The sequence below is a fragment of the Triturus cristatus genome, chromosome 2_2 (genome assembly GCF_964204655.1).
Source record: "Triturus cristatus chromosome 2_2, aTriCri1.1, whole genome shotgun sequence".
In the NCBI taxonomy this organism is placed as follows: domain Eukaryota; kingdom Metazoa; phylum Chordata; class Amphibia; order Caudata; family Salamandridae; genus Triturus; species Triturus cristatus.
The window spans coordinates 631,527,920-631,552,925 of NC_140582.1; the positions used below are offsets into that span (position 1 = coordinate 631,527,920).

Genomic DNA, 25,006 nt, shown 5'->3' on the forward strand with positions numbered 1-25,006 from the left:
ACGAAAACCTGGCTGAGAAGAATCTAAAAGGGATTGGTTTTCTGATAGAGACATAAATTACTTGTTTATCAAAGTCTCTAATATTTCACTGAGATATAGAAGCAGCGATATCTCCCTGTAGTTGGAGCTCAAGGGGGTCCACATTAAGTTTCTTTAGGATTAGCATGACCTAAACTGCTTTCCAGCTCGAAGGAAGGGTTTCAGTACTAATAGAGTGGTTAAACAGTTAAGTAATAGTCAGAAGTGCAAGAGCCACGGTCACCGTGATGTGTAGGGAGAGGGATTTGACTTTGTTCATCTGGACTAGGACTTGCTCTAAAGTGATGGGTTAAACTTCATGTAAAAGAGCCAAGTGGGTATTGAGAGAGGGAATTTGCCTGTGTAATGTTAAGACAAATGTTAGAAATTGTTATGCCAAGTGATCTGTGAGGGCATCGCACAGAGATTGGGATGCTGGGAAGGAAGAGGTGCAACCAGTAGGCTTGGTAAACTCTTTTAACACCTCATATTCCTTGGTCAAATATCCAGCATTTTTAATCCTATTCACTATATTGGACCTGCAAGCTCCCCTAATGTTTTTCTGGTAGGTTCCTAATGGCGATTTATAGGCAACTTTATCAGAGGGGGATTTTGTAGTGTGCCATCTCCTTTCACATTTTCTACATGCTGATTTTTCCTCTTTAAGATCTTCTGAATACCAGGGGTAAAGGGCCTTATTCGACTTTGGGCAGCTTAGTATGGCTGGAGTAGGATCATCTAAAGCCTGTGAAAAGGAGACCAGGAAGTCTTTCAGGGTGATTTTAACGTCTGAGTGCATTATGGAGGGTTGGGTGGGAAAGAAAGGCATAAAAGAAGTAAGCAAAACCCCCTCCTAAGCCTAATCATTCTGGGGCCCTCCACCTTGTGGCCAGTCGGTTTCCCTATGTGGAGCTGGTCATTAATGAAAAAATGATCTGTCCAGTTCAGTGGGATTGAGAATTTACCTGTAGATTTGTCGACTTGGGAAAAATAAGGTCCAAAGTATGAACCGCTATGTGAGTGGGGCCAGATACATTTTGATACAGTCCTAGCGACACAAAATCTGAAAGCAGAAGTAAGGTTTCTGGATTGGAGTCTGGCTCTTCATGAGAGTTAAAGTCACCCATCAGCGTAAAGTTCTCAGAAGCTAGAATCTTTTTTGATCACGGGGCTGTAAACTAAGGTAACCTTCCAGACAGAACCCGGAAGTATCTCAACACAGTCAGTGAGAAGAGAATCCAATAAAATGATTATTATTGGATTGCGGAAGGTGATAGCAACTCCACCTCCAACTTTAGACTCTCTATCTAATCTAATCACACCTGTACTCAGGGGGAAATGCTATAGAGATACAGTGAGGTGCTGACGGATTTAGCCATGTTTCAGAGATAAAATAGATGTCCGGTTGATTAGTGGCAAGAAGATCCCATAGTTCAACCTTGTTAAAAAGAAGCAGGGTTCCCGGTGGCTGGTTTCATTCTGGCGTGGACGGGTTCATGTGGCTTGCCTTTATTGCCCCTTTGGTGCAGCAGCACTGCGAGTTGAATGCACATCCGTGCCTGGAAGCATTCCATGTAGCCCTCAGTGTCACGTAGACTAGACTGCAGACCGCACTTTAAAATGGCAGTTGCAGTAGTCTGTAAAGTTTTCTGTTGGTTTCCTCCACTCAAACGCCAGGGTGGACCAGGGATCCCTAAGGCTAACATGCAAATTGTGCATAAATCATTGTGGGCAGGAAAATTGAGGCAGAGCAGGTGCGGTAGTACTGGGTAAAGTGGCTACGTTAGAGTAATGTTCATAGCAAGCAGTTTAAAATACAAATAAAAATGTTAAATGCGATCAAATAATTCTACATTAAGAAGAGCAGCAATCTGTTTCGGGCTGTGGATCCATGCCGGGATGCATCTCATGTAGCCCTCAGTGTCAGGAAGAGTAGACTGCCCACCGTGCTTTAAATGGCAGTCACAGTAATCTGTAAAGTGTTCTGTTTGCTCCCTCTGCGCAAATAGCGTAAGCCGATGCGGACTGGGTTGTTATAGGGCCGTTAGGGTCATTGTTGACATTGCTAAGTTGACATGAGCACGGCTGCCATGATACTGCTTTTGCGCATGTTAGTACATGACTTTGTTGTGCAAGACTCTGTTTGTGCCTTTCACATGAGAACTGTCTACTTTGAGCTCTCTGCCTGCTCTTGGAGTTTAGTCTGAAAACGATGTGCAAGGTTGATAAACAATGCCCCTTGTTTTTCTGTTCGGGTCAGTTCCTAGCATTTAGACAAAACATGCTAACACAGCTGCACTGCTGGAGACTCATGCTTTGATATTGCAGGGATGCATGTTCTTCTGACAGACACTTAGAGAGGGTCCTTTACAGGGAGAAGAGCTATGTGGTTCCTATGATGTAAAGCTTCCATCTAAGCACTAAGGTAGAGGGTCTGCTGACAAAGCCCAGAGATCTTCTTTTATATAATAGACACCTTACCAAGGGGAGGGGGGTTAGGCCTTATAGTGCTTTTTCTACTGTCTATACATAATGACATCCCCCTTTATATTCTATGGAATTGTAACAATGCTAACTGTTCTAAGTTTATGCATTTCACTGCAGGTAGTGGCTCGTATACCCCATTATAGAGCACAATTGTTAAAATAAACATTTTAAACTATAACAGTGACTGACCATTCTTATTGTGGACAAGTACGAGTGAGCAAGGGAAAGGGTATGTCTTGCTACCACAATTCCTTTGTGATTTTGGAGGAGAACAAATGAGACATTATAGCTAGTCAGTTTGGGGATTTGGGGTACTAAGGTGGTAGGTTGGTACACCCCTATACACCGAGAACCTGTTTTCCTGTGCATAGTTCTGTGTAGGTGCAGAATCCCTGCAACAGGAGATCCCTAAGGCTAAAGTGAGATATGTGCATGAATCAATGCAGGCAGTGTAACTGTGGCAGAGTGGGTGTGGTAATACCGGGTAAAGTGGCTATGTGAGAATAATGTGCAAGTAAGCAATTCAGTTTTTAAAAGCAAAAATCAAAGTATTCCACATTAAGACAAGAAGCTGGGGGCCCGATTCACCGATCCTAAACTTACTACCATTTTCGTATTCACAAAAGGCACTTACTCATTTTGGTATTCACAGAAGATACTTACTCACTTCGGTATTCACAGAAGTCTTAAAATTAGGATTTTTCTCAGTTTAGGAGTCCTAAAGTTAGGACTCCTAACTTTACTACTACTAAACTGAGAAAATCCCAATTTTAAGGCTTTCGGTATTCACAGAAGCTATTTAGGAGTCCTAAAGTTAGGAGTCCTAACTTTACTACTATTAAATTGAGAAAAATCCTAATTTTAAGACTTTCGGTATTCACAGATGGCATTTAGGAGTCCTAAAGTTAGGAGTCCTAACTATACTACTACTAAACTGAGAAAAATCCTAATTTTAAGACTTTCGGTATTCACAGAAGGTATTTAGGAGTCCTAAAGTTAGGACTCCTAACTTCTGTGAATACCGAAATGAGTAAGTGCCTTCTGTGAATACCAAAATGAGTAAGTGCCTTCTGTGAATACCAAAATGGTAGTAAGTTTAGGATTTTGTCTTAAGTTAGTTCTGTGAATCGGGCCCAGCCTGTTTTGGGCTGTGTGTCCACACCAGCAAACACCTTATGAAGCTCACGGGGTCCTGAAGCACAGACTGCCGACCATGCTTTAAAATGGCAATCGCAGTAGTCTATAAAGTGTTCTGTTGATGTACGAGGTAGGAGTGACCGGTACAACTGAAGTGCAAGAATAACACCTAGGGCCCGATTCACAGAACTAACTTAAGACAAAATCCTAAACTTACTACTTTTGGTATTCACAGAAGTTAGGATTTTGTCTTAAGTTTGTCTTAAGTCTGTCTTAAGTCTGTCTTAAGTCTGTCTTAAGTCTGTCTTAAGTTTGTCTTAAGTCTGTCTTAAGTCTGTCTTAAGTCAGTCTTAAGTCAGTCTTAAGTCAGTCTTAAGTCAGTCTTAAGTCAGTCTTAAGTCAGTCTTAAGTCTGGCTTAAGTCTGTCTTAAATTTGTCTTAAGTTTGTCTTAAGTGGCTTGACACTCCTCCGCCTTAGCGGAGGAGCCGTCCCTGTTATCTGGTAAGGTTTGGAGGGCAAGTGAGGCACTATAGCTATTTTGACTTGCACTCATAGATACTGAGGTGGTATGGGGACTCAGTCCCTGCAGACTAATGTTCTATGGTTCCAAGCATAGTTCTGTTCCAGAGCAGAATCTTTGCAACAAAATCAGATTTCCGCAATGTTCACCTACAGTAATACCAGGTTAGTTCTGGAGCTTTGGGCACTGACATGCACTTTTTTCAGTTTATTTAATATAGCCTCCAATGTGGAAGAATGATCTGCCTTTTGTTAAACAGGTGAGTCCAGTATTTGTGATTCTTGTTTTGTTCTTTTCAGGTCGCCTTTCATATATTTTTATTTGCGTTCTTTGTGATCTCCGTGATCTTTATGGATTGCCATAATAAAGAGCAGCAGAGTACCAATGTAGAGCAAGAACTTTATTAAGGTGATACTAGGTGATGTTGATATGCTTTGAAGTGGGATAGGTAATTATAGGATATAGCAAGATGTACACAACAACAATATTAATCAGAGTTCAACTCATTAAATGTGGTGGGCAATGAAAAGCAGGATTACCATCATCCCACAAGCGACAGTTGTTCAAACCCACACCGTGGGCCATATGTAGGTAAATTACATTTACCGATTCTTAAATACCGAATTTTACCGATTCGGTATTTATGAATCGGTAAATGTAATGTAGGTAAATAATTACCGATTCGGTATATGTCGGTATTTTAGAATCGGTATTTAACGATTCGGTAATGGCAACTGGCTTCCCATTCATTCCTATGGGCCTGGAGGCCCATAGGAATGAATGGGAAGCCAGTTGCCATTACTGATTCGGTAAATACTGAATCGGTAATGGGGGAGGCATCATCATGGGTGGCAGGGTGTCACATTGACACCCTGTTGCACCCCTGATTCGTCCATGTGTACACATGTGGCGCACACACATGCCCTAAGGGCATGTATGTCTGCCACATTGCACACTTCAAATGGAAAAAAAATGCTTTTTTACAGGTATTCGTCATTTACCATCAACTTTTAGTTGGTCGTAAATAACGAATCCCCACACCAACGACACACTCCCCCTACATATCATTTCAGGATTCGGTATTTACCGAATTGGTAAAATTACCGATTCGGTAATGTTACCGATTTGGTAAATTACCGAATCCTGAAATATGCCCCCTACATACCAAAAGCCTAAATACCGGTCGGTAACGGGATATTTACAGAAAATCGGCCGTTACCGACCGGTATTTGGCTTCCTACATATGGCCCCGTATCTTTAAGCCATCATTGTGCAGCGTGGCAGCACAGATGTTGGGGACCAAGGAGGTCCACAAGCCTCAGAGATGCCATCAGTGGCATGATGTTGGAGACAGAAAGAGAGGACTGATTAGTGAATGAAACGCTGGACTTAACTTACGAGACTAAGGAGAGCATGTAAATGAATGGGATGCACTATGTTGGTGGCTTTTGTGTTCGGGTTGATTTATTGCGCACATGGTTTAGAAAACATGAAAATATGATTGAAGCTTTTAACTGATGAAGTTTTGTTTTTAATGTAGAGAAGTGTTGCATAGAGTTAATGAATATGGCTAAAACCTGCATTTGTATTTATAGATGCCCCTGAAGAAGGGAATTAATTTCCCGAAATGCATTGGGTTGTTACAATAAACCCATGTGGTATGTGAAACCCATTTTGCACTCCTGCGCTTTTGTGAAAAATCAAAGTCAAGATACAGATTGAATACAATGAATTGAGAATAAGTCAAGAGTGGATAAAATTAAATGGTCAAATAATGAAGAAAAAATAAGAGTAAAGCATGAAATTGATTCATTGGATTCAAACCAATTCATGGCTGTGCAGCCTGGTGGAATGGTTCCTTCGTGGATTTGTAAAGGATGTTGGAGTAGTCATATCCAACCACTCAGGATCGATAGACCCTCAGATCCAGGAGTGCTGCCCAGACTTAAGTACTTGAAGGTCAGCCATGACTATTTATACTTATGCTTGCAGAGGCATTCACTTGAAGGTGGGTAGTTATTCGAGCTTCACCCAGTGTCCACTGGAGCATCTTCTGACGGAGCTCCGGCAGAGGTTTCTGGTTCTGTGGCGCTGCTCAGGTATGCATGGTAGAGGTCTGTATAGGATGGTGAGAGCGCTACTTCTTAAACCTTTACCTACGGGCCACCATGTCCGCGCCGCTATCTTCGAGACGCAAATATCATCTCTGCTCTAAAATAGGGCGAAATCCCATCACATTAGCCTGCCTAAACAGGAATCGAAGTTCAGCACACCGCTAAGGTTCTCTCCCAGCCAATCCAGACAGAAATAAAGTTGAAAATAACTTACATTGAGAGAACTACGAGCTCAGAGGGGAGCCGCCATATTACTAGGGCTCCAAGCCACACCCTGTCCACAGTAAATAGATTTTTAACACATTTCACAGTTTATGGAGATGTTTATATATGACCAAATGTTACAATGATGAAACACATTAATTCACGTTATAAAATGTTAATAAAACACTTCCAAATTACTTAAACCATTACATTTCTGATGTAAATAATAAAATAACACTTACCTGTGTGAATGTGCTGACGTGCATCGTCGAACTCTGCACGTGCAGAATTACTTTTTGAATCAGAGGTTTCGGGCCAGTTAGAAAGCCTATCCTTAAACTGAAGAAGGAATTATTATTTGCAGTATTATAAACAAATTAATTCTACATTTTGGTTTTAGCTTTTTTTGTTAATATGTGTCTGGTTAATAATACATTTCAGTACTTTTCTTTATTTGATTACATTCACGTTAGTAGATAAACTAGATCTCATTAGGGAGTGGCTCTGCAAATAATCCTATATATTATATGGCAGGTTCCGGAAGATTAGCTGAAATCGATCAGATGCATTCATTAAGTATATTTATATCATATTTTTAGGTCCACATGACCTATTAGACACATGTGTGCAATGCTGAAATACTTGTTAATCCAGAACTTGTTTTAATATATACATATAGGGTGCGTGGGCGGCACCTTTTAGATTCCAGCTGTTTAACAGCACTGGTGTTGCACCTGATCTCTCGCTGTGTATCCTTTCTAACATTTCATTCATGGAACATCACGATAACATGTTGCGTTTGCATGGTTTAATATTGCATGGAGATTAAACACTTTCTGGTTGCACATGTTGCATGTCATACCATCACTAACACACCACGTATGGAGGTTTTTTGTTGAGGTGTTATTTTAGCATGGAGAACCAGCATTTGGACTCATGTGTTGCATGTAATACGGTTTCGTTTCTGTAGCATTTCCCCCAGCTCCCTACAAACTGTCCAGAATAAACCTTTTCTTTCTCATTTCAACTTCTCAGTTAGGCCTGATGAAGGGTTTGCCCAAAATGCATTGGATTTTAGACATGACTGCTTAAAAGCAAAGAATCATGAATTGGCAGACTCTGGGGCATATGGACAAGCCCCTATCGCCACCCCACGTCACTTTCTCTGACGTGGTGGTGATCGGGGCTGCGTCTTATTTACAAGGCAGTGTAAAGCTGCCTTGTAAATAAGGCCCCCTTTCACGCTATGGTTAAAGGGGTGGGCACTGGGTGTTGCGGTGGGCGTTCCGCCGCAACACCCATTCATTTTGACGCTGCCCCCTATGTACAAGGGTGGCGTACATAGGAGGAAACGTTAAAATTACAACCAGGTAAAACCTGGTCTTAAGTTGGCGAAACAAGGAGGAATGCATTATTTCTCCGAGTTTTTGCTTTATCCATCCTTTTTTAAAAAAATGCCGTTTTGGGACTTTCATTTGTGCTGCACGAATCAGCACACATGACAGTGTCAGAATGGCATTTTAGGATTGTTTATGTGCAGGAAGGGACACCTTCCCACACATAAACAATCCTCCACAGCACGCAGACTCCGTTGCACTATGGTGCAAGGGTGCCTGATGTTGGCACTAAGTTGCCAAATTTAGTGCCATTGCAGGGGGAATTCTTGTAAATATGGTGCAGCCTTGCGTTTCAGAAGTGGCAGAGAGAGGCGTTAAGCCAGGAAGGCTAACGCCTCTCTACGCCACTTCCTTGTACATATCCCCCTCTGTTTTTGCAAATGTGAAGCAACATTTTGTTTGAAGTTTGAACACTGATGTCAACATCTTCAATAAAGCTAATTGAAGCACTGAAGAGCATTAATCTTGTTTATATTAATCATCTTACTATTGTTGATTTGGTTCAAATCGGAAGCATATGGGCCTTAAGGTTGGGCACTTTTTTTTTTTACTGAGTTTTATATAGCCCGAATCGGGTATCAGAGCGCTTTACATAGCACCAGTTGCGTTACATGAGGACACATTCATTTTTGTTAGGCACGGGGAGATTAAGTGATTTGCCCAGAATCACAGGATGTTCAGCGTCATTGCTGAGACTCAAACCGAGTTCCCCAGATTTAAGGTCGACCGCCCTAGCCGTTAGGCCAGCTCCTCTGGTTAACCAATGGTGACCAGCTATCAGCAAAATCAACTTTTTGCTCAGTCTGAACCTTCCCTTTTAATACCTGTAGGTCGCCCCTAAGGTAGGCCCTAAGTATGTGAAATGTAGGACATGTGTATTTACGTTTTACAGGACCTGGTAGTGAAAAACTCCCAAAGTCGTTTTTCCCTGCTGCAAGGCCTTTCTCTCCCATTGTCTAACACTGGGTTACCTCATTACATTTAATGAGTTAACTTTGGATCGCGGAGGGCAACCTAGACATGACGGTAACATCTCTCAGGTCCGGGATGTCTATTTGGAGCATGCTCCTGCTAACGGTCATGGGCCGGGTGGTGCTCATTAAAATAGTGGTACTGCCAAGACTTCAGTATTACTTCACTAATTTCCCCTTACACATCCCCCCACCCTTCATTCTTGCCCTGGAGCGCATCCATCAGGTACTTCCTATTTGGCAATTCCCGTTGTCGAGCAGCCATCAAAAAGTTATACTTACCTACTGATTGGGGTGGCATGGCGTTACCCAACATGGAACAATACTACCTTGCCTGCTTGGTTGTCCAGCCCCAACTTGTCAGACACAGCCCCCTCCACTTCTCCTTGGTCCCTTAATGCCCTCACAAAGTCATTTCATCCTTGTGCGAAGGGCAAACCTCCGGCTCCCCTACTGCTTGACATGGTGTATCGCTGCTACCGCAGGTCCCTAATTATCATCAGAAGCGCAAAGTCATACTCGCCTGCTCTGCTATTACTGGGTACACCCAGACACAGTTACAACAGTGACAGAACTATCTCAATGGGGAATGGTGGGGATCCATGATGTGGGGGACTTATACAGGGAGGGGGACCCCAGTGCCGTAAGACACGCTGATGGCTGAAGAAGGGTTGCACCAGGGCCCATTTCTGTTACATCGCTCAATGTTAGCAACTTTAACTAGCCTGGTGAAATACACTAAGCGGGAGGTCCCGGTCAAGATTTTACCTTCACACTTAGAAACTTTTCTGGAGGATTTCTCACCAGTCGTCGTGCAGCCTCCTCCAAAGGCCGGATTCAGTGAGGGTTCACCGAATTGCCTTTCTGTGGGAGTACGGTCTCCCTCTGGAGCTTATTCACAAACATTCACCAAACTTTCTCAAGTGTCTGCAACTTCTTTCTGAAGTTCCTCTTGGGGGTCCAAAATGTCCAAAACACAATCCAAGGGTCTGTAATCTCCAAGATGGCCCTTGAAAGTTTGGAACCACAATTCCCATAATGCACCTGGCCAAAAAAAGTCCACTGGATACAGTCCAGGCAGGGTACTCTTCGTGGAGTTGATGCAGGTGAGCTCTGTTAACCTGTAGCTTGCAGGGAGCCCACTCTTTATTTATCTTGAAACAAGGTACGTCCAAAGGGCTGTAGTTCCAGATAATGCAGTAGGCGCAGTCAGTCAGAATGCAGGTCCTGATGGTGTAAATCAAGTTTCCAGCTAGGCAATACTTCTTCTTCTTCAAGCAGCAGAGCTGAGAGGCACTGCCCCTCTCAAATACCTTTTCAGTGTTCTCTGGGGTCACTCAGGAGGGCAGGCCTGTCCAATGAGGTGCAGGACGACACCCCAGAGCATGACCGTTTCCTCTAAAGTGTGACACAATGGTCTCCTAGAAAGCACTATTCCTCCAAAATTCAACATGTCTGAAGTCTCAGCAGAGAGACAAGAGCTGTCTAATTCAACCTCCAGTATGGCTAATCTCCATATTCTCCTTCTCCCCCTTGCCTCGGCACATTCCTTCCTTAAACCTGCCATCTGCCTGTGTTCAAAGAGTAGTGGTGTAAATGAAACTGGTTTCTCCTGCCTGTCTCCTCCTTCTATTGAAGAATATTGTTTACAACACCTCCCCCTGGCTCTGGGATTCCTATGGAGCATAAACCTCTCCTCCCAGAATGTCTATTTAACCCCAGGGACTACTTATCACCTCGTCGAAGCAGCCTGGCAAATCCACTCAACTCTGACCAATCGGGAAAGATCACTGGAAGGATTACATTTGCCTTAAGGAAAGAAAGTCCTATTACTTCGTGTCTGTACATTTTAGGATAAGTTCAACAATGGCATATTGTTGGATTCATCAATACCGTTATAGTGAGTGCTTGAATGATATTTTTCAGATTTTCTTGGCAGGAAGTAATAAAGAATAAATTCTTTCCATGTTAACCTATGTGGCTGCAGATTTGCAATGGGGGAAATTCCTTAGGCACTTTTTCCTACATCAGGGCTTATAAGGACTCTGCCTATATCTACAGGACCCCACACCCCTGGAACACGTAGAGGAGACCTTAGGCGTTCTGAATATGCAAAGATATTCGAGATCCTCACTCCACAGTGCTCCTAGCACAAAAGTCGATTTTGGGAACCACTTTACTACAATGTGGGGAGTGAAATGTGCAATTTCACTCATTCCAAGACATATAAAAAGTATTTTATAAGGGTCTTCCTTATAAATATCTGAACATCCCCACCCCCCGCCACCACCACTGGAACACCTAGGGGAGGCCCTGGGTGTATCTAATAAGGCGCAACACATTGTCGTTGATTAATTTTTAAGTGCCTCAAACGCAAAAGTTGAGTTTTGGTACAATTTGCATTTTAAAAGCAGTCCTGAAAAATAGGGCGGCTTTTAAACTTACCTCAGGCCTCAGCAGTGCACATATGCAAGTGCAAAAAGGTCTGCTGGCCTGTAAACTGCCATGCCCTATTATATACTAGGGACTTAAAGGTAGTTTGGATCCTCTGTCCTATTATGTACTAGGGCCTTATAGGGGTTCCATAACCCATAGTGTATCCCAGTGTATGTAGGTCTTTACACTGTATTCTAAGTGACTTTTCAGCATAGCACTGGCACTGGGTCTGGTTAGGCAGAGCCCAGGGACAGTCAGAGTCAGTTACCACCAGTAAATTTTTTCATCCTAGAGCTATGACTTTTACACCTATAAGTTATGCTAATTATGAGTCAATGGTCAAGGGGTGGAGTGTAATGCTTCAGGCAGTTATACATTTTGAGATCATGCATCAACATTGACTCCATTTCATTCTAATTACATTTTGTGAGCACAGTTTCATCTTGTGTTTGGCTGACCCTGCCATTCAGCTGCGAATGCAGGCAGGCCCAAGTTACTTGCACATATGCAGATTGTTTTTGTTTCTCACTTCACTGACCGAAAAAGATAAGCTGTTAGAACAGATGATGTGGGATGCATACAGTGTCTAAGGATGAGAATGTGAAGAATTCTGCCTCAGCTCTCATTAGAGCCTGGCCAGCTCCGGTGAGTGACCTTGACGCAGAGAGTGTACCCAGCACCTACAGTGCAGATGAAGGGAGGGGGAGCTTCTAGAAGTCTCTCTCCATGTTAGTAAAAAGTCTAAAGACGGAGATCTCTTGGCACTTTGACGGGAACTCTCCTGGGAGCAGACGTGCTGCCTAGGGCTTATTGTGCCCATTTGAGACCTACCTGCTGCTACTGCCAATGGGTTGCCCAGTCATGCTGGTAAAAGATGATGCTAAATAGACAGCCCGTGAAGTATTCCAAGTTCTAATTACTCATTCTTGTGTACATGCAGTCATCTTTCTATTCATCTATTCTTGTGTATATACATTCACTGTATGCATTTATTTTACCTGTGCATTATTGCCATTTGATATATGGGAACTTGCTGCAGTAAATATTCCCTTTTTCTTGGCAAATGAGTGTTCAGCTTTCTTTATGTTGTATTTTGGTTTTCTAAAGTGTGTAGAGTCCTACTTTGAAGAGTGTTCATGATGTGTCCTGGTATTTTGAAGTCTTCCTCAGGTGTTTTGAAGAGAAAGGAAGACAGCTCACGCATGCACCAGCCAGCGCCAACATCAAATGGGGACTCAGCTGTGTTTCCGAATGAGCACCTATGCGCTGCATTGGGAACCACACCCTGTACACTCCAGCCGATGCCGGTACCTATCGCAGGCTTAGCTGAGACTTCTAGCAGTCTCGACATATGGGTACATGCTATCCATCACCATGACAATGAGACACGCTTCCCACCTGACATGGCATTCACATCTATTGGTGTCTTCCGAGGGGCGGTCTAGCCATCGCCAACCTGACTGGAATAACCAGCACATGTGTGATCACTCTCATTCACACACCTGGGGCCAATCCCGATATCTTTTAAAACCCACTCCCGGGCCTCATCCACTACCTTCAGGATGGCAGGAGGGTAGGTTACGGGTAAATTACCGCATGGGACCACGTGAGTACTAGCAAACCTGTAGTACATATGCATCTTTTATCTATTTTCCTTTAGCCAACTCCTAATTGGTGCACCAATTTCTTACCAGTTTATCTCCACAGCTAAGCGTGGCCCTCTGCCTGTACCTTAAGGGTCACAGTTACTACTCTAATAGGGTAAGATCCTTATTACATACTCTTGGGATACTCTACCCTACATTATACCATGCCCTATTTATGTGTTTGGTGGTATGTTTTATGTTATGCTGTGTTCTCCACGTGTGCTCACCTGCCTGTTGTGTTTGCTTTACTCTGCCGATTTTACTGCAGGGTGACAATGCACCCTCGTCATGTTTTTACTTACTATGACCACATACTACATTTACCAAGGGAGTGTCAACCCATTGAGCCAGTGGTGACACCCCTGAATTGCGACCTTTCTTCTCTCTTACCGCAGCAAGTACAATTGACGCATTTTCATTGGGCACATTCACTTTACACACCTCCACTCCCAATCAGGTGTAGGGTGGGCATCAACTATTTAGTCCACAAGAAATGCCTAAGATCCAGTTGGGTCATAAGGCATGAAACATGTTGACCCTAGGTCACTCCTGTTACAGTGCCCTTGTATTTAGTCCTGTCAAGGAGACCACCTTTTAAAAACTGTTCTTGGTACCACTTAGACTATTTTAAATCACCTAGCACACAACCCTGCAATCACTACATCCTCCCTGTCACTCATCAGTATGGCTTACAAATCAGAAGCTCTGCGATAAAGAGCCCTTTCGAGGGGCGCTTTGGGTATTGCAACGCCGGCCCAGCGAGGAGCAGCACAATGATGAAGCATGGCTCCCATCTGGGTGTGTAAAGGTAATCTCTTCTGTTCACTCAGATCCAGTCGATCAGCTCCTTCCTGTTCTCGACCCACAGCTTCTCATCGCTCCCTCGTTTTCTTGCCTCTTCTGGATGAACAGCATCTTTTTTCTGCTTAACTGTGATATTTAAGGACCATGGGTGCTGGACCTTACAATCACTTCCTAGACCCAGTCTCAATTTACAGCTTGTAACTTGGACCTGATTCCTAGCAGAGAGGAGGGATTTCCTTTGCCCTTACCATATTCCACAAACACCATTGGGCACATGATGCCTTTTTCTTGGACATTACACCATTGTATCTTTCGTATGCTCTTCTATCTCCCAGTGTATGGTCTGCACATACTTGGGGATGGGAGGACACAGGGCACAGCAAAATTGGACAAGGGAATTACAGTGTAGGGAGTGTATTGGTTATTTGTGCAGGACAGCAAGATTTTTATCGATGAAGTGGGTGTGCACTTACAGTGAGGGAGGTGGGAATGGAAGACATTCCCAAGTCACCACTACAGTGGTAACTGTGCCTAGAGGTACTGATGATCATGCAAATGCTGCAGCCAGCAGAACCGGACACAAATGACTACAAAGAGAATATTATCTGGCAAGTGTGGCAGAGGTGAACTGTATGCGTTGTCCAGGCATAGATATAAGATGCTGATGATGGTGAGTGCAAAATTAAACTACTTTTGCTCTCCTGTGCCATTGTTCATTTGAGATTCCATCTTCCATAACTCTGTGTGACAACATGTTCACATCTTTTACCAATAAAGACCGCTATCTATCAAGGTATTTCTTCCTCCACCCTGATGGACATACCATAATCCTCCCCAGGTAATAGATGCTCCCAAGAGCAAGCCCCCCTGTATCTATAAATAGGCAGAAGAGGGGTCTGCTCTCGTGAGGCTACAATCTGACTCTCCAAAAGATCTCTACTTGATTGCTATGCTACACACTTTAACACCTTTCATTTTGCCAACAGCTTTCTTGCTGAAGGAATGGTACTCCAGTACTTGTACTGCTACTGAAATAGACTGATCTTGATCCAGATGACCTGAAATTACAGGCCAATTACCATGCTTCCTGCTTTTTCAAAAATCATCAAGCAGCACCTTTCTAAGTGGCAGTCTACTACACTGAACTCAGTTGGTGCCCCTGATAGCAATAACAAAAGTCAAAAATAAAAACACCTAAAAAACAAGTTGCGCAGACAAGCCTGACACTCAGACAAACCTGACCTTCAGGAAAAAAAAACAATGAATGAAATATAAAAATGAAAAAGTGATTTTTAACCATAACCAAAAAACACAAGACCACCAACGTGTGAAGTGTAAACAAGAAAGTTGCAAGCCATCAGTGAAAAGTAAGTCACCATCACCTAATAGAAATGCGACCAGACAAAAATAAGTCATTATCTTCTAGGATACCGAAAATCTATGTTATTAGGTATACCCCAAATGAAATGATCACACAGCAAAGTAGGAATTCAAATGTTCATAAAAATCCACTTTGAAGTTCATATCATTAAACCGAAGCAATGCTAGCAATTACTCTTAAAAATACAACATTATAGCCCACCAGATGTAAAGAGCAACTTACAATGAATGAAAAATAAAGGCATAAAATTAGCCACATCAATGAGATGCATAGTGACAATGTTCTGATACGCACAGTGCTGTGTGTTTTCTGCATGGCCCATTGTAGTTTTCCCAATGTTAGCCTAACTGTGCACGCTGTAGGACTTATTTTCCATTGTACACAATATTATATAAACACATTTGCTTTTGAGCCACATTGTACTTTCACACGGAAACTGCATATGATTTTGCAGTCTGTTCTTTTCCTAGGATTTTGAACACAATAGACAAGGTTAAACAACAGTGTCCCTTGTCATTCTTTCTGGCCAGGCACTAGCACCAAGACATAACACAAGAATGCAGCTGTTGTTTATGTGCACATATGTTCTATCATATAGATGAGTAAATGTGCCAAAAACAGACACATGGAACAAGAGCTCTGGACAAGAGCACTGCATCTGCTGAGATGTAGAGCGTGCATCTTTGTATGTTAAGGTACGGGGTTTGCCAGTAATCCCAGGGATCTTTCATATATAATCATCTAGCTTGAGTAGCAGGGGAGGGTGTTTAGGTCACTCTGTCCTATACAATGACATGGCTTTTCATGGTATACGGATTGTTAACCATGCTAACAGCATTTTTATTATGCATTTGTTTTCTAATAGTGGCACGTATACTGTATTTCAAACACAATAGTTTGAATAAATATTCTAAACTTCCTTTGCATCTCCTGGTATCTTTTGTGGATGAGTACGAGTGAAAGAGCAAAAGAGTGTGTCCTGTTACTGTGATCCCTGAGAGAGTCGAGAGTGTTGTGTTCTGGGGTGCCAGTTCACTTGTTTCTCTGTTCAGGTTAGGAGGGCAAGTGATTCGCTATAGCTAGTCGGACTCTGAATCATAGACACTGAGGTGGTACGGTACATTACTGATGTTCTATGTTTCCAAGCATAGGGGCATATGTATCAACATCACCATTTGCGATTCTCAAATAGCGATTTTTAAAGAATCGCTATTTGAGAATTGCAAAACGGGATGTATTAAAAAAATTGCAAACTTTTTGCTTTTTCTTAAAATTCCTTAATTGCGATTAGCAAATTGCGAAATCGCAATTAAGGAATACCTGCCCATTCATTTCTATGGGCCAGGAGACCCATAGGAATGAATGGGAAGTAATTCTCAAATAGCGAATCGCAATTTGCTAATCGCAATTTGAGAATAATTTCAAGGGTGCAAGGGTGTCATGATGACACCCTGATGCACCCCTGAAATGAGCATGTGTGTGCATATGGCGCACATACATGCCCTAAGGGCATGTATGAGCGCCACGTGGCACTTTGTAAAATTCAAAAAAGTGCATTTTGAAAGGAAATCGCAAATTACCACCAACTGGAAGTTGGTGGTAATTTGCGATTTCTTAAGGATAATTCGCGCAACTTGGGTGCTTTTTACATATCATTTAAGAAATCGCAATCTGCGATTTCTTAAATGCTTACGCAAAATTAAGAAATCGCTAAATTAGCAATTCCTTAATTTTGCGATGGGATTTGGCTCATACATCCCGATTACCGATTTTTTAATCGCAAACGCTGGTTTTTTGCGAATCGCAGCGTTTGCGATTAAAAAAACGTTTGATACATATGCCCCATAGTTCTGTACCAGAGTAGAATGCCTGCAACAACAGGAAAAGTCACGCTGTTAAGTGCAGTGCTGTCAAGAGACCCCTGATAAGAAACAAAATATTAAACACTAGATATGTAAAAAAAAACCATAACAATTAAAACATGAAATAGAGCTATACCCCATGAAATCAGCACTCAGTTAAAGTCAGGGTTCGTCCCTCATAGAACTCAATACCCAAAACAAAAAGAAAGAACATACGATCATATCGTATTACCCAATAAAGTGCAGTGAGACTCAGACTTAATCTGACCATTTAAGGATATGATTTAAATCCAAACATCATGCTAATTACTGCTCATCCATATAACAGCAACCGGTGTTGGAATAGCAGTTTTTGCTATGTTGCCTAAGTCTTATCACCCCAGCAGCACAGTACGTACAGTGCTTGGTGTGATATTTACGAATATCCATCGAAGTCTAAAAACACTCTAACTCACACCTAATCAATTATAAGGGGACAACATTGAAGCAGCACACACCTCAGGAAGGATATAGAAACAAAATAGTTGTAACAAAGTAAAGAAATATATACACCACAGACTATTATCAGTAAATACTCACCCCTGATGTCACAATCCACACCCGGGAAACATTCGAGCCGAAATAAAAAAAATAGTTGAGCTGCTATTATCTGAGACACGCTTTAAATGATGCAGTGCCTCACAACAGAAAAGAAGAAACCAAACAAGAATATACGCTAAGGTCACATGAACATAGAGACCACATCGCTGCCATATTAGCACATATTGAGAATCAGTGCTACTGCTATATATGCAGCTACCTTTTTGCCATACACCTTCAAGATACTAAGTTGAGATCAATTATCATGAAGCCAAAGACAATTCATCCACACCAGGGGCCGTATTACACAAAGTGCCCCGGGGCGCAACAGGTGTTTGCACCCTCTTTGGGCACCCCCAGTGTACTTTGGTATTACGGAAGGGGCCCCTTCTGTAATATTGAAAGTGCTGGCACACCTACAGTGCAAGCACTTTCTCATTGCCCCATGCAAATGAGGGAATCCCTTTGCTTCTGCGCCTGTGCCATAGTATAGACTCTGGCGCAGAGGCAAAGAAGCTATCAGGGGACACCTAAAAGGTGCGTCCCCTGATAGCAGCCCGCTGGAGGGGGGTAAAGGGGTCCTATGGACCTCCCCAGAAATCCCCTTGCAGGTGCGTGAAGTCACTCACTGCACCCGCCTGCAAGAGGTTCTCTAATTCCCTTTAAAAGTGCAGACAAGTTGCCCCCTGTACAGAGAAACATGGAATAGCTGCTTCAAAGCTCATCCATTTTTCACCTGAATGTGCTGCCCCTAGGGCAGCGTAAGTTCGCAGCTACCCTGGGGCAGCACATTCTATGTAATAGGGCACACTTTCCCTGTCTGCACCCGGTGCACCCATTTTATTGTGCGCCTGGCGCAACCAGGGAAAGTGCGCCCTATACATAATAGGGCCCCAGATGTTATCAAAAATATATACTCACCCCAATGTCAAAATTCGCATCCGGGAATAGTACGAGCCAAATCCAAAATGATTGGGTGGCTGCCTTCAAGGACAAACATTTCATTAATACAATACCAAATAATAAAAAATAAAAAAAGGACAAACAAAACCAGAAAATAGGCTAAAATCAGTCAAACACGAAGAAATATAACACCGCCATCTGAAGGCATGTTGCAAGTCAGATACCTCTAAAGAATCACACTGCGATTATTAATGGGGAAACAAATCAAGTCCCCATGGTCATAACCAGTGATGACAGTACCCAATCACCGCTAAAAAAATGAATTCTTTAGAATAACTAAGACAAACAAACACACAACCAATATAACTCCAAGATACCCAAAGATCATGTCTACGTGAGTGACCCTCAGTAGTCTTGGTTAAAAAGACACCCAAGGACAAACTGGTATTATTTTTATCTTAAAGAAATGTTAGTAAGCAAACATAAGTGATACATAAAGTGCTACATATAAGCTCTAATACGTATATGTGGAAAGATTGTAAAAATACGCCTCATTATTAAAAATATAACACCACAACTGTACACAAGTTTAACATGATCAGTCATACGGAGATTGAGTTATAATGAGAATAATAAAGAAGATATCCATCACAAACATCTACTTGTACAGTGCAAAGTGTCCCCATCTGAACCTTAAGCATTTCGAGCTGATGCCAAGAATTGTTATTACATGGCCAAAAAAATATATGATTCTCTGTCAACATTAAAGCCACAATCAGAGCCCTACGTTTGTTGAGCCATGTTGCCTCTTGTTAGCGTAATAAGGCCACTCTATTGCCCCCACGTTGTGGAATATTGACAATTTCTAGAGCGTGGCATATAATTCCAATGTCACCATAATTGGCATGTACTGAATTGTAGTGTACAGCAAGAGTATATTTACCATCTCTGCATCCAATTCCATAGGTTTTCATTTGTTTGCTTTCTGGGTAAGGCACCACAAACAATTACAGCGTCTGAAATAATTTCAATCATTTCACCCATCACTTCTTTGTATGTCTCAGTGAGCTACCCTAAGTACAAAGGTTGTGCCCAGATTTGGGTCCTGTATCTCACTCTGCCTAGGACTGAAGTAGCTCTTTTCCTCAACAAGGCAGAAACTGGTCTGAGGTGGTTGCTTTTTTAAATTTTTAGAGGGGACATGGTCAAGTAGCTCAGATCGGATTATTACCAATAGAACAGGGCCAAGGCTGTGGGCGTTACCTATAGTTAGTGACTCAGTGAAAAAACATACACAATGTTCCAGAAGGCAGTCCATAGGAATTATCAGTCAGTGACATCAATTTAGACTTTTGTGAAAATATTTTTCTCGGAACAGTTACATGAGGAAAGAACAATGGCAAGGCTAATTGACTGCCAAAACCGGAAACCACATCTGAATGAGAACTTAGAGGTACTGGATTGCTTGTAGGCATACACATTTGTGACGTGAAGTGGGGAAGTAGATATGCTCCATAATAATGCTCCTAGATGGAAGGACAGAGCTAGGGAGCGTGTGGTGTTCTGTGCCAATACCCACCATAGTAATGTGGTAAACGTCTTGAAACCCCGCAATAGAAGTTGACATGGAACATCTGAAAAACCAAACACCACCACCAAATACTCATTGGAGATGGCAGAGAGCAAACCTCAGTATGATGTTCAGAAGAGGAACACTGGGAGGGGAAAGGTACTGACCTTCTTTGTTGGTAATATATATATTTTTGTATTCTTTTATGTTTTTTTAAGTACAAAGAGAAGGGGGCCTTGCTGTACTCCGGTGAGGAATTGCCATCCACCGTTTTTTTTCTTTTTATCTTTAGAACAAAACAGCTAAATAAGTGTCTTATCTCCATTTCTAGGGTGTGACTACAAGCCCCTCTACCTCTGTTGTTGACCATCAGTAAGTACGTGTCATCCTATGCTACATGTATTTTACGTGTTGTTGATCACATGGGGCCCGATTCACAGAACTAACTTAAGACAAAATCCTAAACGTATTACTTTTGGTATTCACAGAATGCACTTACTACTTTTGGTATTCACAGAATGGATTTACGACTACCAACTTTACGTCCGCACTTGGGCCGGAGATTCCGGCCCGGAGGCGGAGATTCCGGCCCGGAGGTGGGACTTCCGGGCCGGAGGTGGGGATTCCGGCTGGTGGCGGAGATTTATCCATGGCCAAAATCTCCACCTCCGGTCTGGAATCCCCACCTCCGGGCCGGAAGTCCCACCTCCGGGCCAGAAGTCCCACCTCCGGGCCAGAATCTCCGCCTCCGGGCCAGAATCTCCGCCTCCGGGCCAGAATCTCCGCCTCCGGGCCAGAATCTTCGCCTCCGGGCCAGAAGTCCCGCCTCCGGGCCAGAATCTCCGCTTCCGGGCCAGAATCTCCGCCTCCGGGCCAGAATCTCCGCCTCCGGGCCAGAATCTCCAGCCCAAGTGTGGATGTAGGGTTAGTAGTCGTAAATCCATTCTGTGAATACCAAAAGTAGTAAGTGCATTCTGTGAATACCAAAAGTAGTAAGTTTAGGATTTTGTCTTAAGATCATTCTGTGAATCGGGCCAGGGGTGCCCTTTCTCACTAGTTTTCATTAAGTGTGTTTTCACTGGCATCGAGTGTGACACATTCACTTCACACTAGATGAGCACATAACATAGACACCAAGTGCACCCACTATATACGGGCACATTGATCTAGGTAAGGAGCTGCATGTATTTACACGCCTATATGGCCTGCTGGCTTGTCTGGTGGGAAGCAGTTGTTTTTAATTTATCTCTTTGCATCTTCTTTTACAGATACGGAGTATCATTAAGTAACCATATGTATTTTGTGTATGCACATTAGGTGTGCACTTCACTGTATCCTCATTATAGGATTTATTAGGGGTGGCACGCACAGGGCTGGACCCCGTGTAGTCCTGATGAAGAGCTTGTATGGGACAGCTCGAAACATGTTGATACGGATGCAATACTAGGGGAACCAAACTCATTAAGGTCAGGTTTCTCCTTGGTATTAACCTCTGATTTTAACCATACCAGCTAGGGGTGGGAATGAAATAGTAGCTGACTAGTTAGGTATTTTTCAGACTTCTCTTACTTCTTCTCCACATCACTGCACCTCACATAGTCCACAGCTAAGTGCTCCTACGTAGTTTGCAAGTTGCAGGACGCCTCAATCCAGGGGGTGCCGCTTTTCACTGCCACATCGCGCTGTGCCTTACCTGCGCCTGGGAAACGCCGAACTGCTGCTGCCTGGACGGGGTGCCCACGCTGTGTGTCTCCCCCGCCGCCTCCACGACATCGTAGGCCGCCGTTGGGGGAGACTACAGCTCCCGTGAATCACCGCTGCCCCGCCCACTTCCTGGTGTTAGCGCGCCCGGAGGCGCTTCAGAAGCCGCGGCTCCCTCGGTGGAGCGGGGGGTGCCGCTTTTCACTGCCACATCGCGCTGTGCCTTACCTGCGCCTGGGAAACGCCGAACTGCTGCTGCCTGGACGGGGTGCCCACGCTGTGTGTCTCCCCCGCCGCCTCCACGACATCGTAGGCCGCCGTTGGGGGAGACTACAGCTCCCGTGAATAACCGCTGCCCCGCCCACTTCCTGGTGTTAGCGCGCCCGGAGGCGCTTCAAAAGCCGCGGCTCCCTCGGTGGAGCGGGGGGTGCCGCTTTTCACTGCCACATCGCGCTGTGCCTTACCTGCGCCTGGGAAACGCCGAACTGCTGCTGCCTGGACGGGGTGCCCACGCTGTGTGTCTCCCCCGCCGCCTCCACGACATCGTAGGCCGCCATTGGGGGAGACTACAGCTCCCGTGAATCACCGCTGCCCCGCCCACTTCCTGGTGTTAGCGCGCCCGGAGGCGCTTCAAAAGCCGCGGCTCCCTCGGTGGAGCGGGGGGTGCCGCTTTTCACTGCCACATCGCGCTGTGCCTTACCTGCGCCTGGGAAACGCCGAACTGCTGCTGCCTGGACGGGGTGCCCACGCTGTGTGTCTCCCCCGCCGCCTCCACGACATCGTAGGCCGCCGTTGGGGGAGACTACAGCTCCCGTGAATCACCGCTGCCCCGCCCACTTCCTGGTGTTAGCGCGCCCGGAGGCGCTTCAAAAGCCGCGGCTCCCTCGGTGGAGCGGGGGGTGCCGCTTTTCACTGCCACATCGCGCTGTGCCTTACCTGCGCCTGGGAAACGCCGAACTGCTGCTGCCTGGACGGGGTGCCCACGCTGTGTGTCTCCCCCGCCGCCTCCACGACATCGTAGGCCGCCGTTGGGGGAGACTACAGCTCCCGTGAATCACCGCTGCCCCGCCCACTTCCTGGTGTTAGCGCGCCCGGAGGCGCTTCAAAAGCCGCGGCTCCCTCGGTGGAGCGGGGGGTGCCGCTTTTCACTGCCACATCGCGCTGTGCCTTACCTGCGCCTGGGAAACGCCGAACTGCTGCTGCCTGGACGGGGTGCCCACGCTGTGTGTCTCCCCCGCCGCCTCCACGACATCGTAGGCCGCCGTTGGGGGAGACTACAGCTCCCGTGAATCACCGCTGCCCCGCCCACTTCCTGGTGTTAGCGCGCCCGGAGGCGCTTCAAAAGCCGCGGCTCCCTCCGCGTCGCGGGACGCGCGCGGGCGGCGCCGGGCTGAGCCCGGGCAGAGGGCGGGCCGTCTCTGGCCGTCCGGGGCCAAAGGAGGCCGGGCCGGGCCACCCCCCTTGACCTGTATTACAGGTATTTAGCTGCTTGCATAATCTAAGTGGTGAAGTGTATATACTGAGCGTACGTTGATTGAGAATAATGGGGAAAACTACACGGATGGCCACTCGCTCATCTGTTAAAACTAAAGTCCCTGCCAAGACTCCTCTTCCAAGTCTAACAGCAATAGACAGGATGTTGCAAAAAACAATTGGAGTAGTTGCCAATGCTATTGAGAGCACTGAGAGGCGGCTATCACTACCTCCTAGTCTATGTTTGTTAGCGCAACAGCAACAGGACACAGAGGATCGCTCCAATGCTATGCTGAGTATGCAATTGTCGCAAGAATCTATATTAATGGCCTCTTATGCGGACTTCCCGGTCAAGGACCCGAATTGTGTTGTAATTTCACAAAGTACACCTCCTGATGAGTTTATGAATCGAGATAATAGGTTGTCTCTAACTCCTAGATTAGGACCAAGTGAGGGACAATCTAATACAAATAATGTCTCTGATCATAGGGAGGAGATAATTATTTGTGAGAATGAAGATATAAACACTATGGGTTCGACAATTGGTGTAACCTCCCTGCAGGAGGTACAGGACAGTAGACCAAAAACAAAAGTGGCGCAGATTGTGCGCAAGAAAGGGAAATCAAAAGGGAAAAATAGGAAATCTGTTTTACCCCCTCGCAAAGAGAATGGAGTTAAAAGAAAGCCACTAAATAGTATTGAAGAAAACTCCACCTTACAAGAAGCCATTACACTGAGTGATTTGGTAGATTTTATGATGAAAATAGAGCAGGTAATGAAGTCCCTGATATTGCCAGTGGTAGGAAGATTAAAGACCCTTTTTGATAAAATTGTGTGCTTAGAAAAGCAAGGGGTAGGTACTGTAGAAACTTTGGGAAATCTTGGCGCATTGATTAAATCTCAAGCTGCAGTAAGCACTACCAGTGCAGATGATGTTGCTATTAATGTACCGCACACATCAACAGCAGCGACTCTATCTGAAAGGAGCAAGAAGGATGATGCACCCCTTATTATATCTATGGGGAAAAACATGTTGAATAAAATAGATACTGGTGAAAAAAGAATTGAAAAAGAGAAAGGCAAGGGATATGGTGAGAAGGAGGGAATGGCAGACCAAAACATTTATAAACAGAATGACAAGGACAAGAAAATACATATTGACCTCCCTCCACAGTCATTACCCTATACAGTAGTGTTGACCGGGGTACCGGAGTTGAGTGACGGAAAGATAGAAAACTATCAGGAACTCAAGAATAAGGTAATTTACTGGCTGAATCACAATAGGCCATTGCCTGGACAAACTCGTGTAGAAATTCTAAATGTTAGGAGGGTACACTGGATTGGACAGAGGCATAAAGATATTCAAGGAGATTGTATTATCATAAACTTGAGGGACAGAAGAGCTGTGAGTTACATTTGTCAATGGGAACCAAACTATAATACTGGCAGAATTCACACTCTAGATTTAACCTATTTCTACCCGTTATTGGATTTAAGGAGAGATGATACCTGGTATTCTGGGAATTATAGGTTCAGACATAGAGGCAATGTTAGCCCAAATTTTAAAATCCCTTTAGCAAATAGATTTCAGATCCTGCAGGGGTTAGAAGATATTGACTGACTCAAGGGAGACAACATACCCACTGATTTGAATATTCCCAAAAGTTATAAGACAAGGGACCAAGGGCTTCGGAATACCTCCACCGAAACAGAGATAGCCAAGGCGGTCCCTATTAGTGATAGTCCACAAATTGAGGCATTTTGTGGTGAGGAAATACCTCTTGATAATAGTAACGATTTAG

General features: G+C 44.2%; 1 protein-coding gene across 1 annotated transcript in view; it reads right to left on the reverse strand.

Moving 5' to 3' along the window:
• The window catches only part of LOC146862603 (kynurenine/alpha-aminoadipate aminotransferase, mitochondrial-like), an 829,492-nt gene that overhangs the window by 113,775 nt on the left and 690,711 nt on the right, over positions 1-25,006 (reverse strand). Inside the window, exon 10 of the mRNA XM_085641832.1 lies at positions 6,724-6,820. Within this exon, the coding sequence (XP_085497958.1) occupies positions 6,724-6,820 (97 nt within the window). The remainder of the gene's footprint in view (positions 1-6,723; positions 6,821-25,006) is intronic.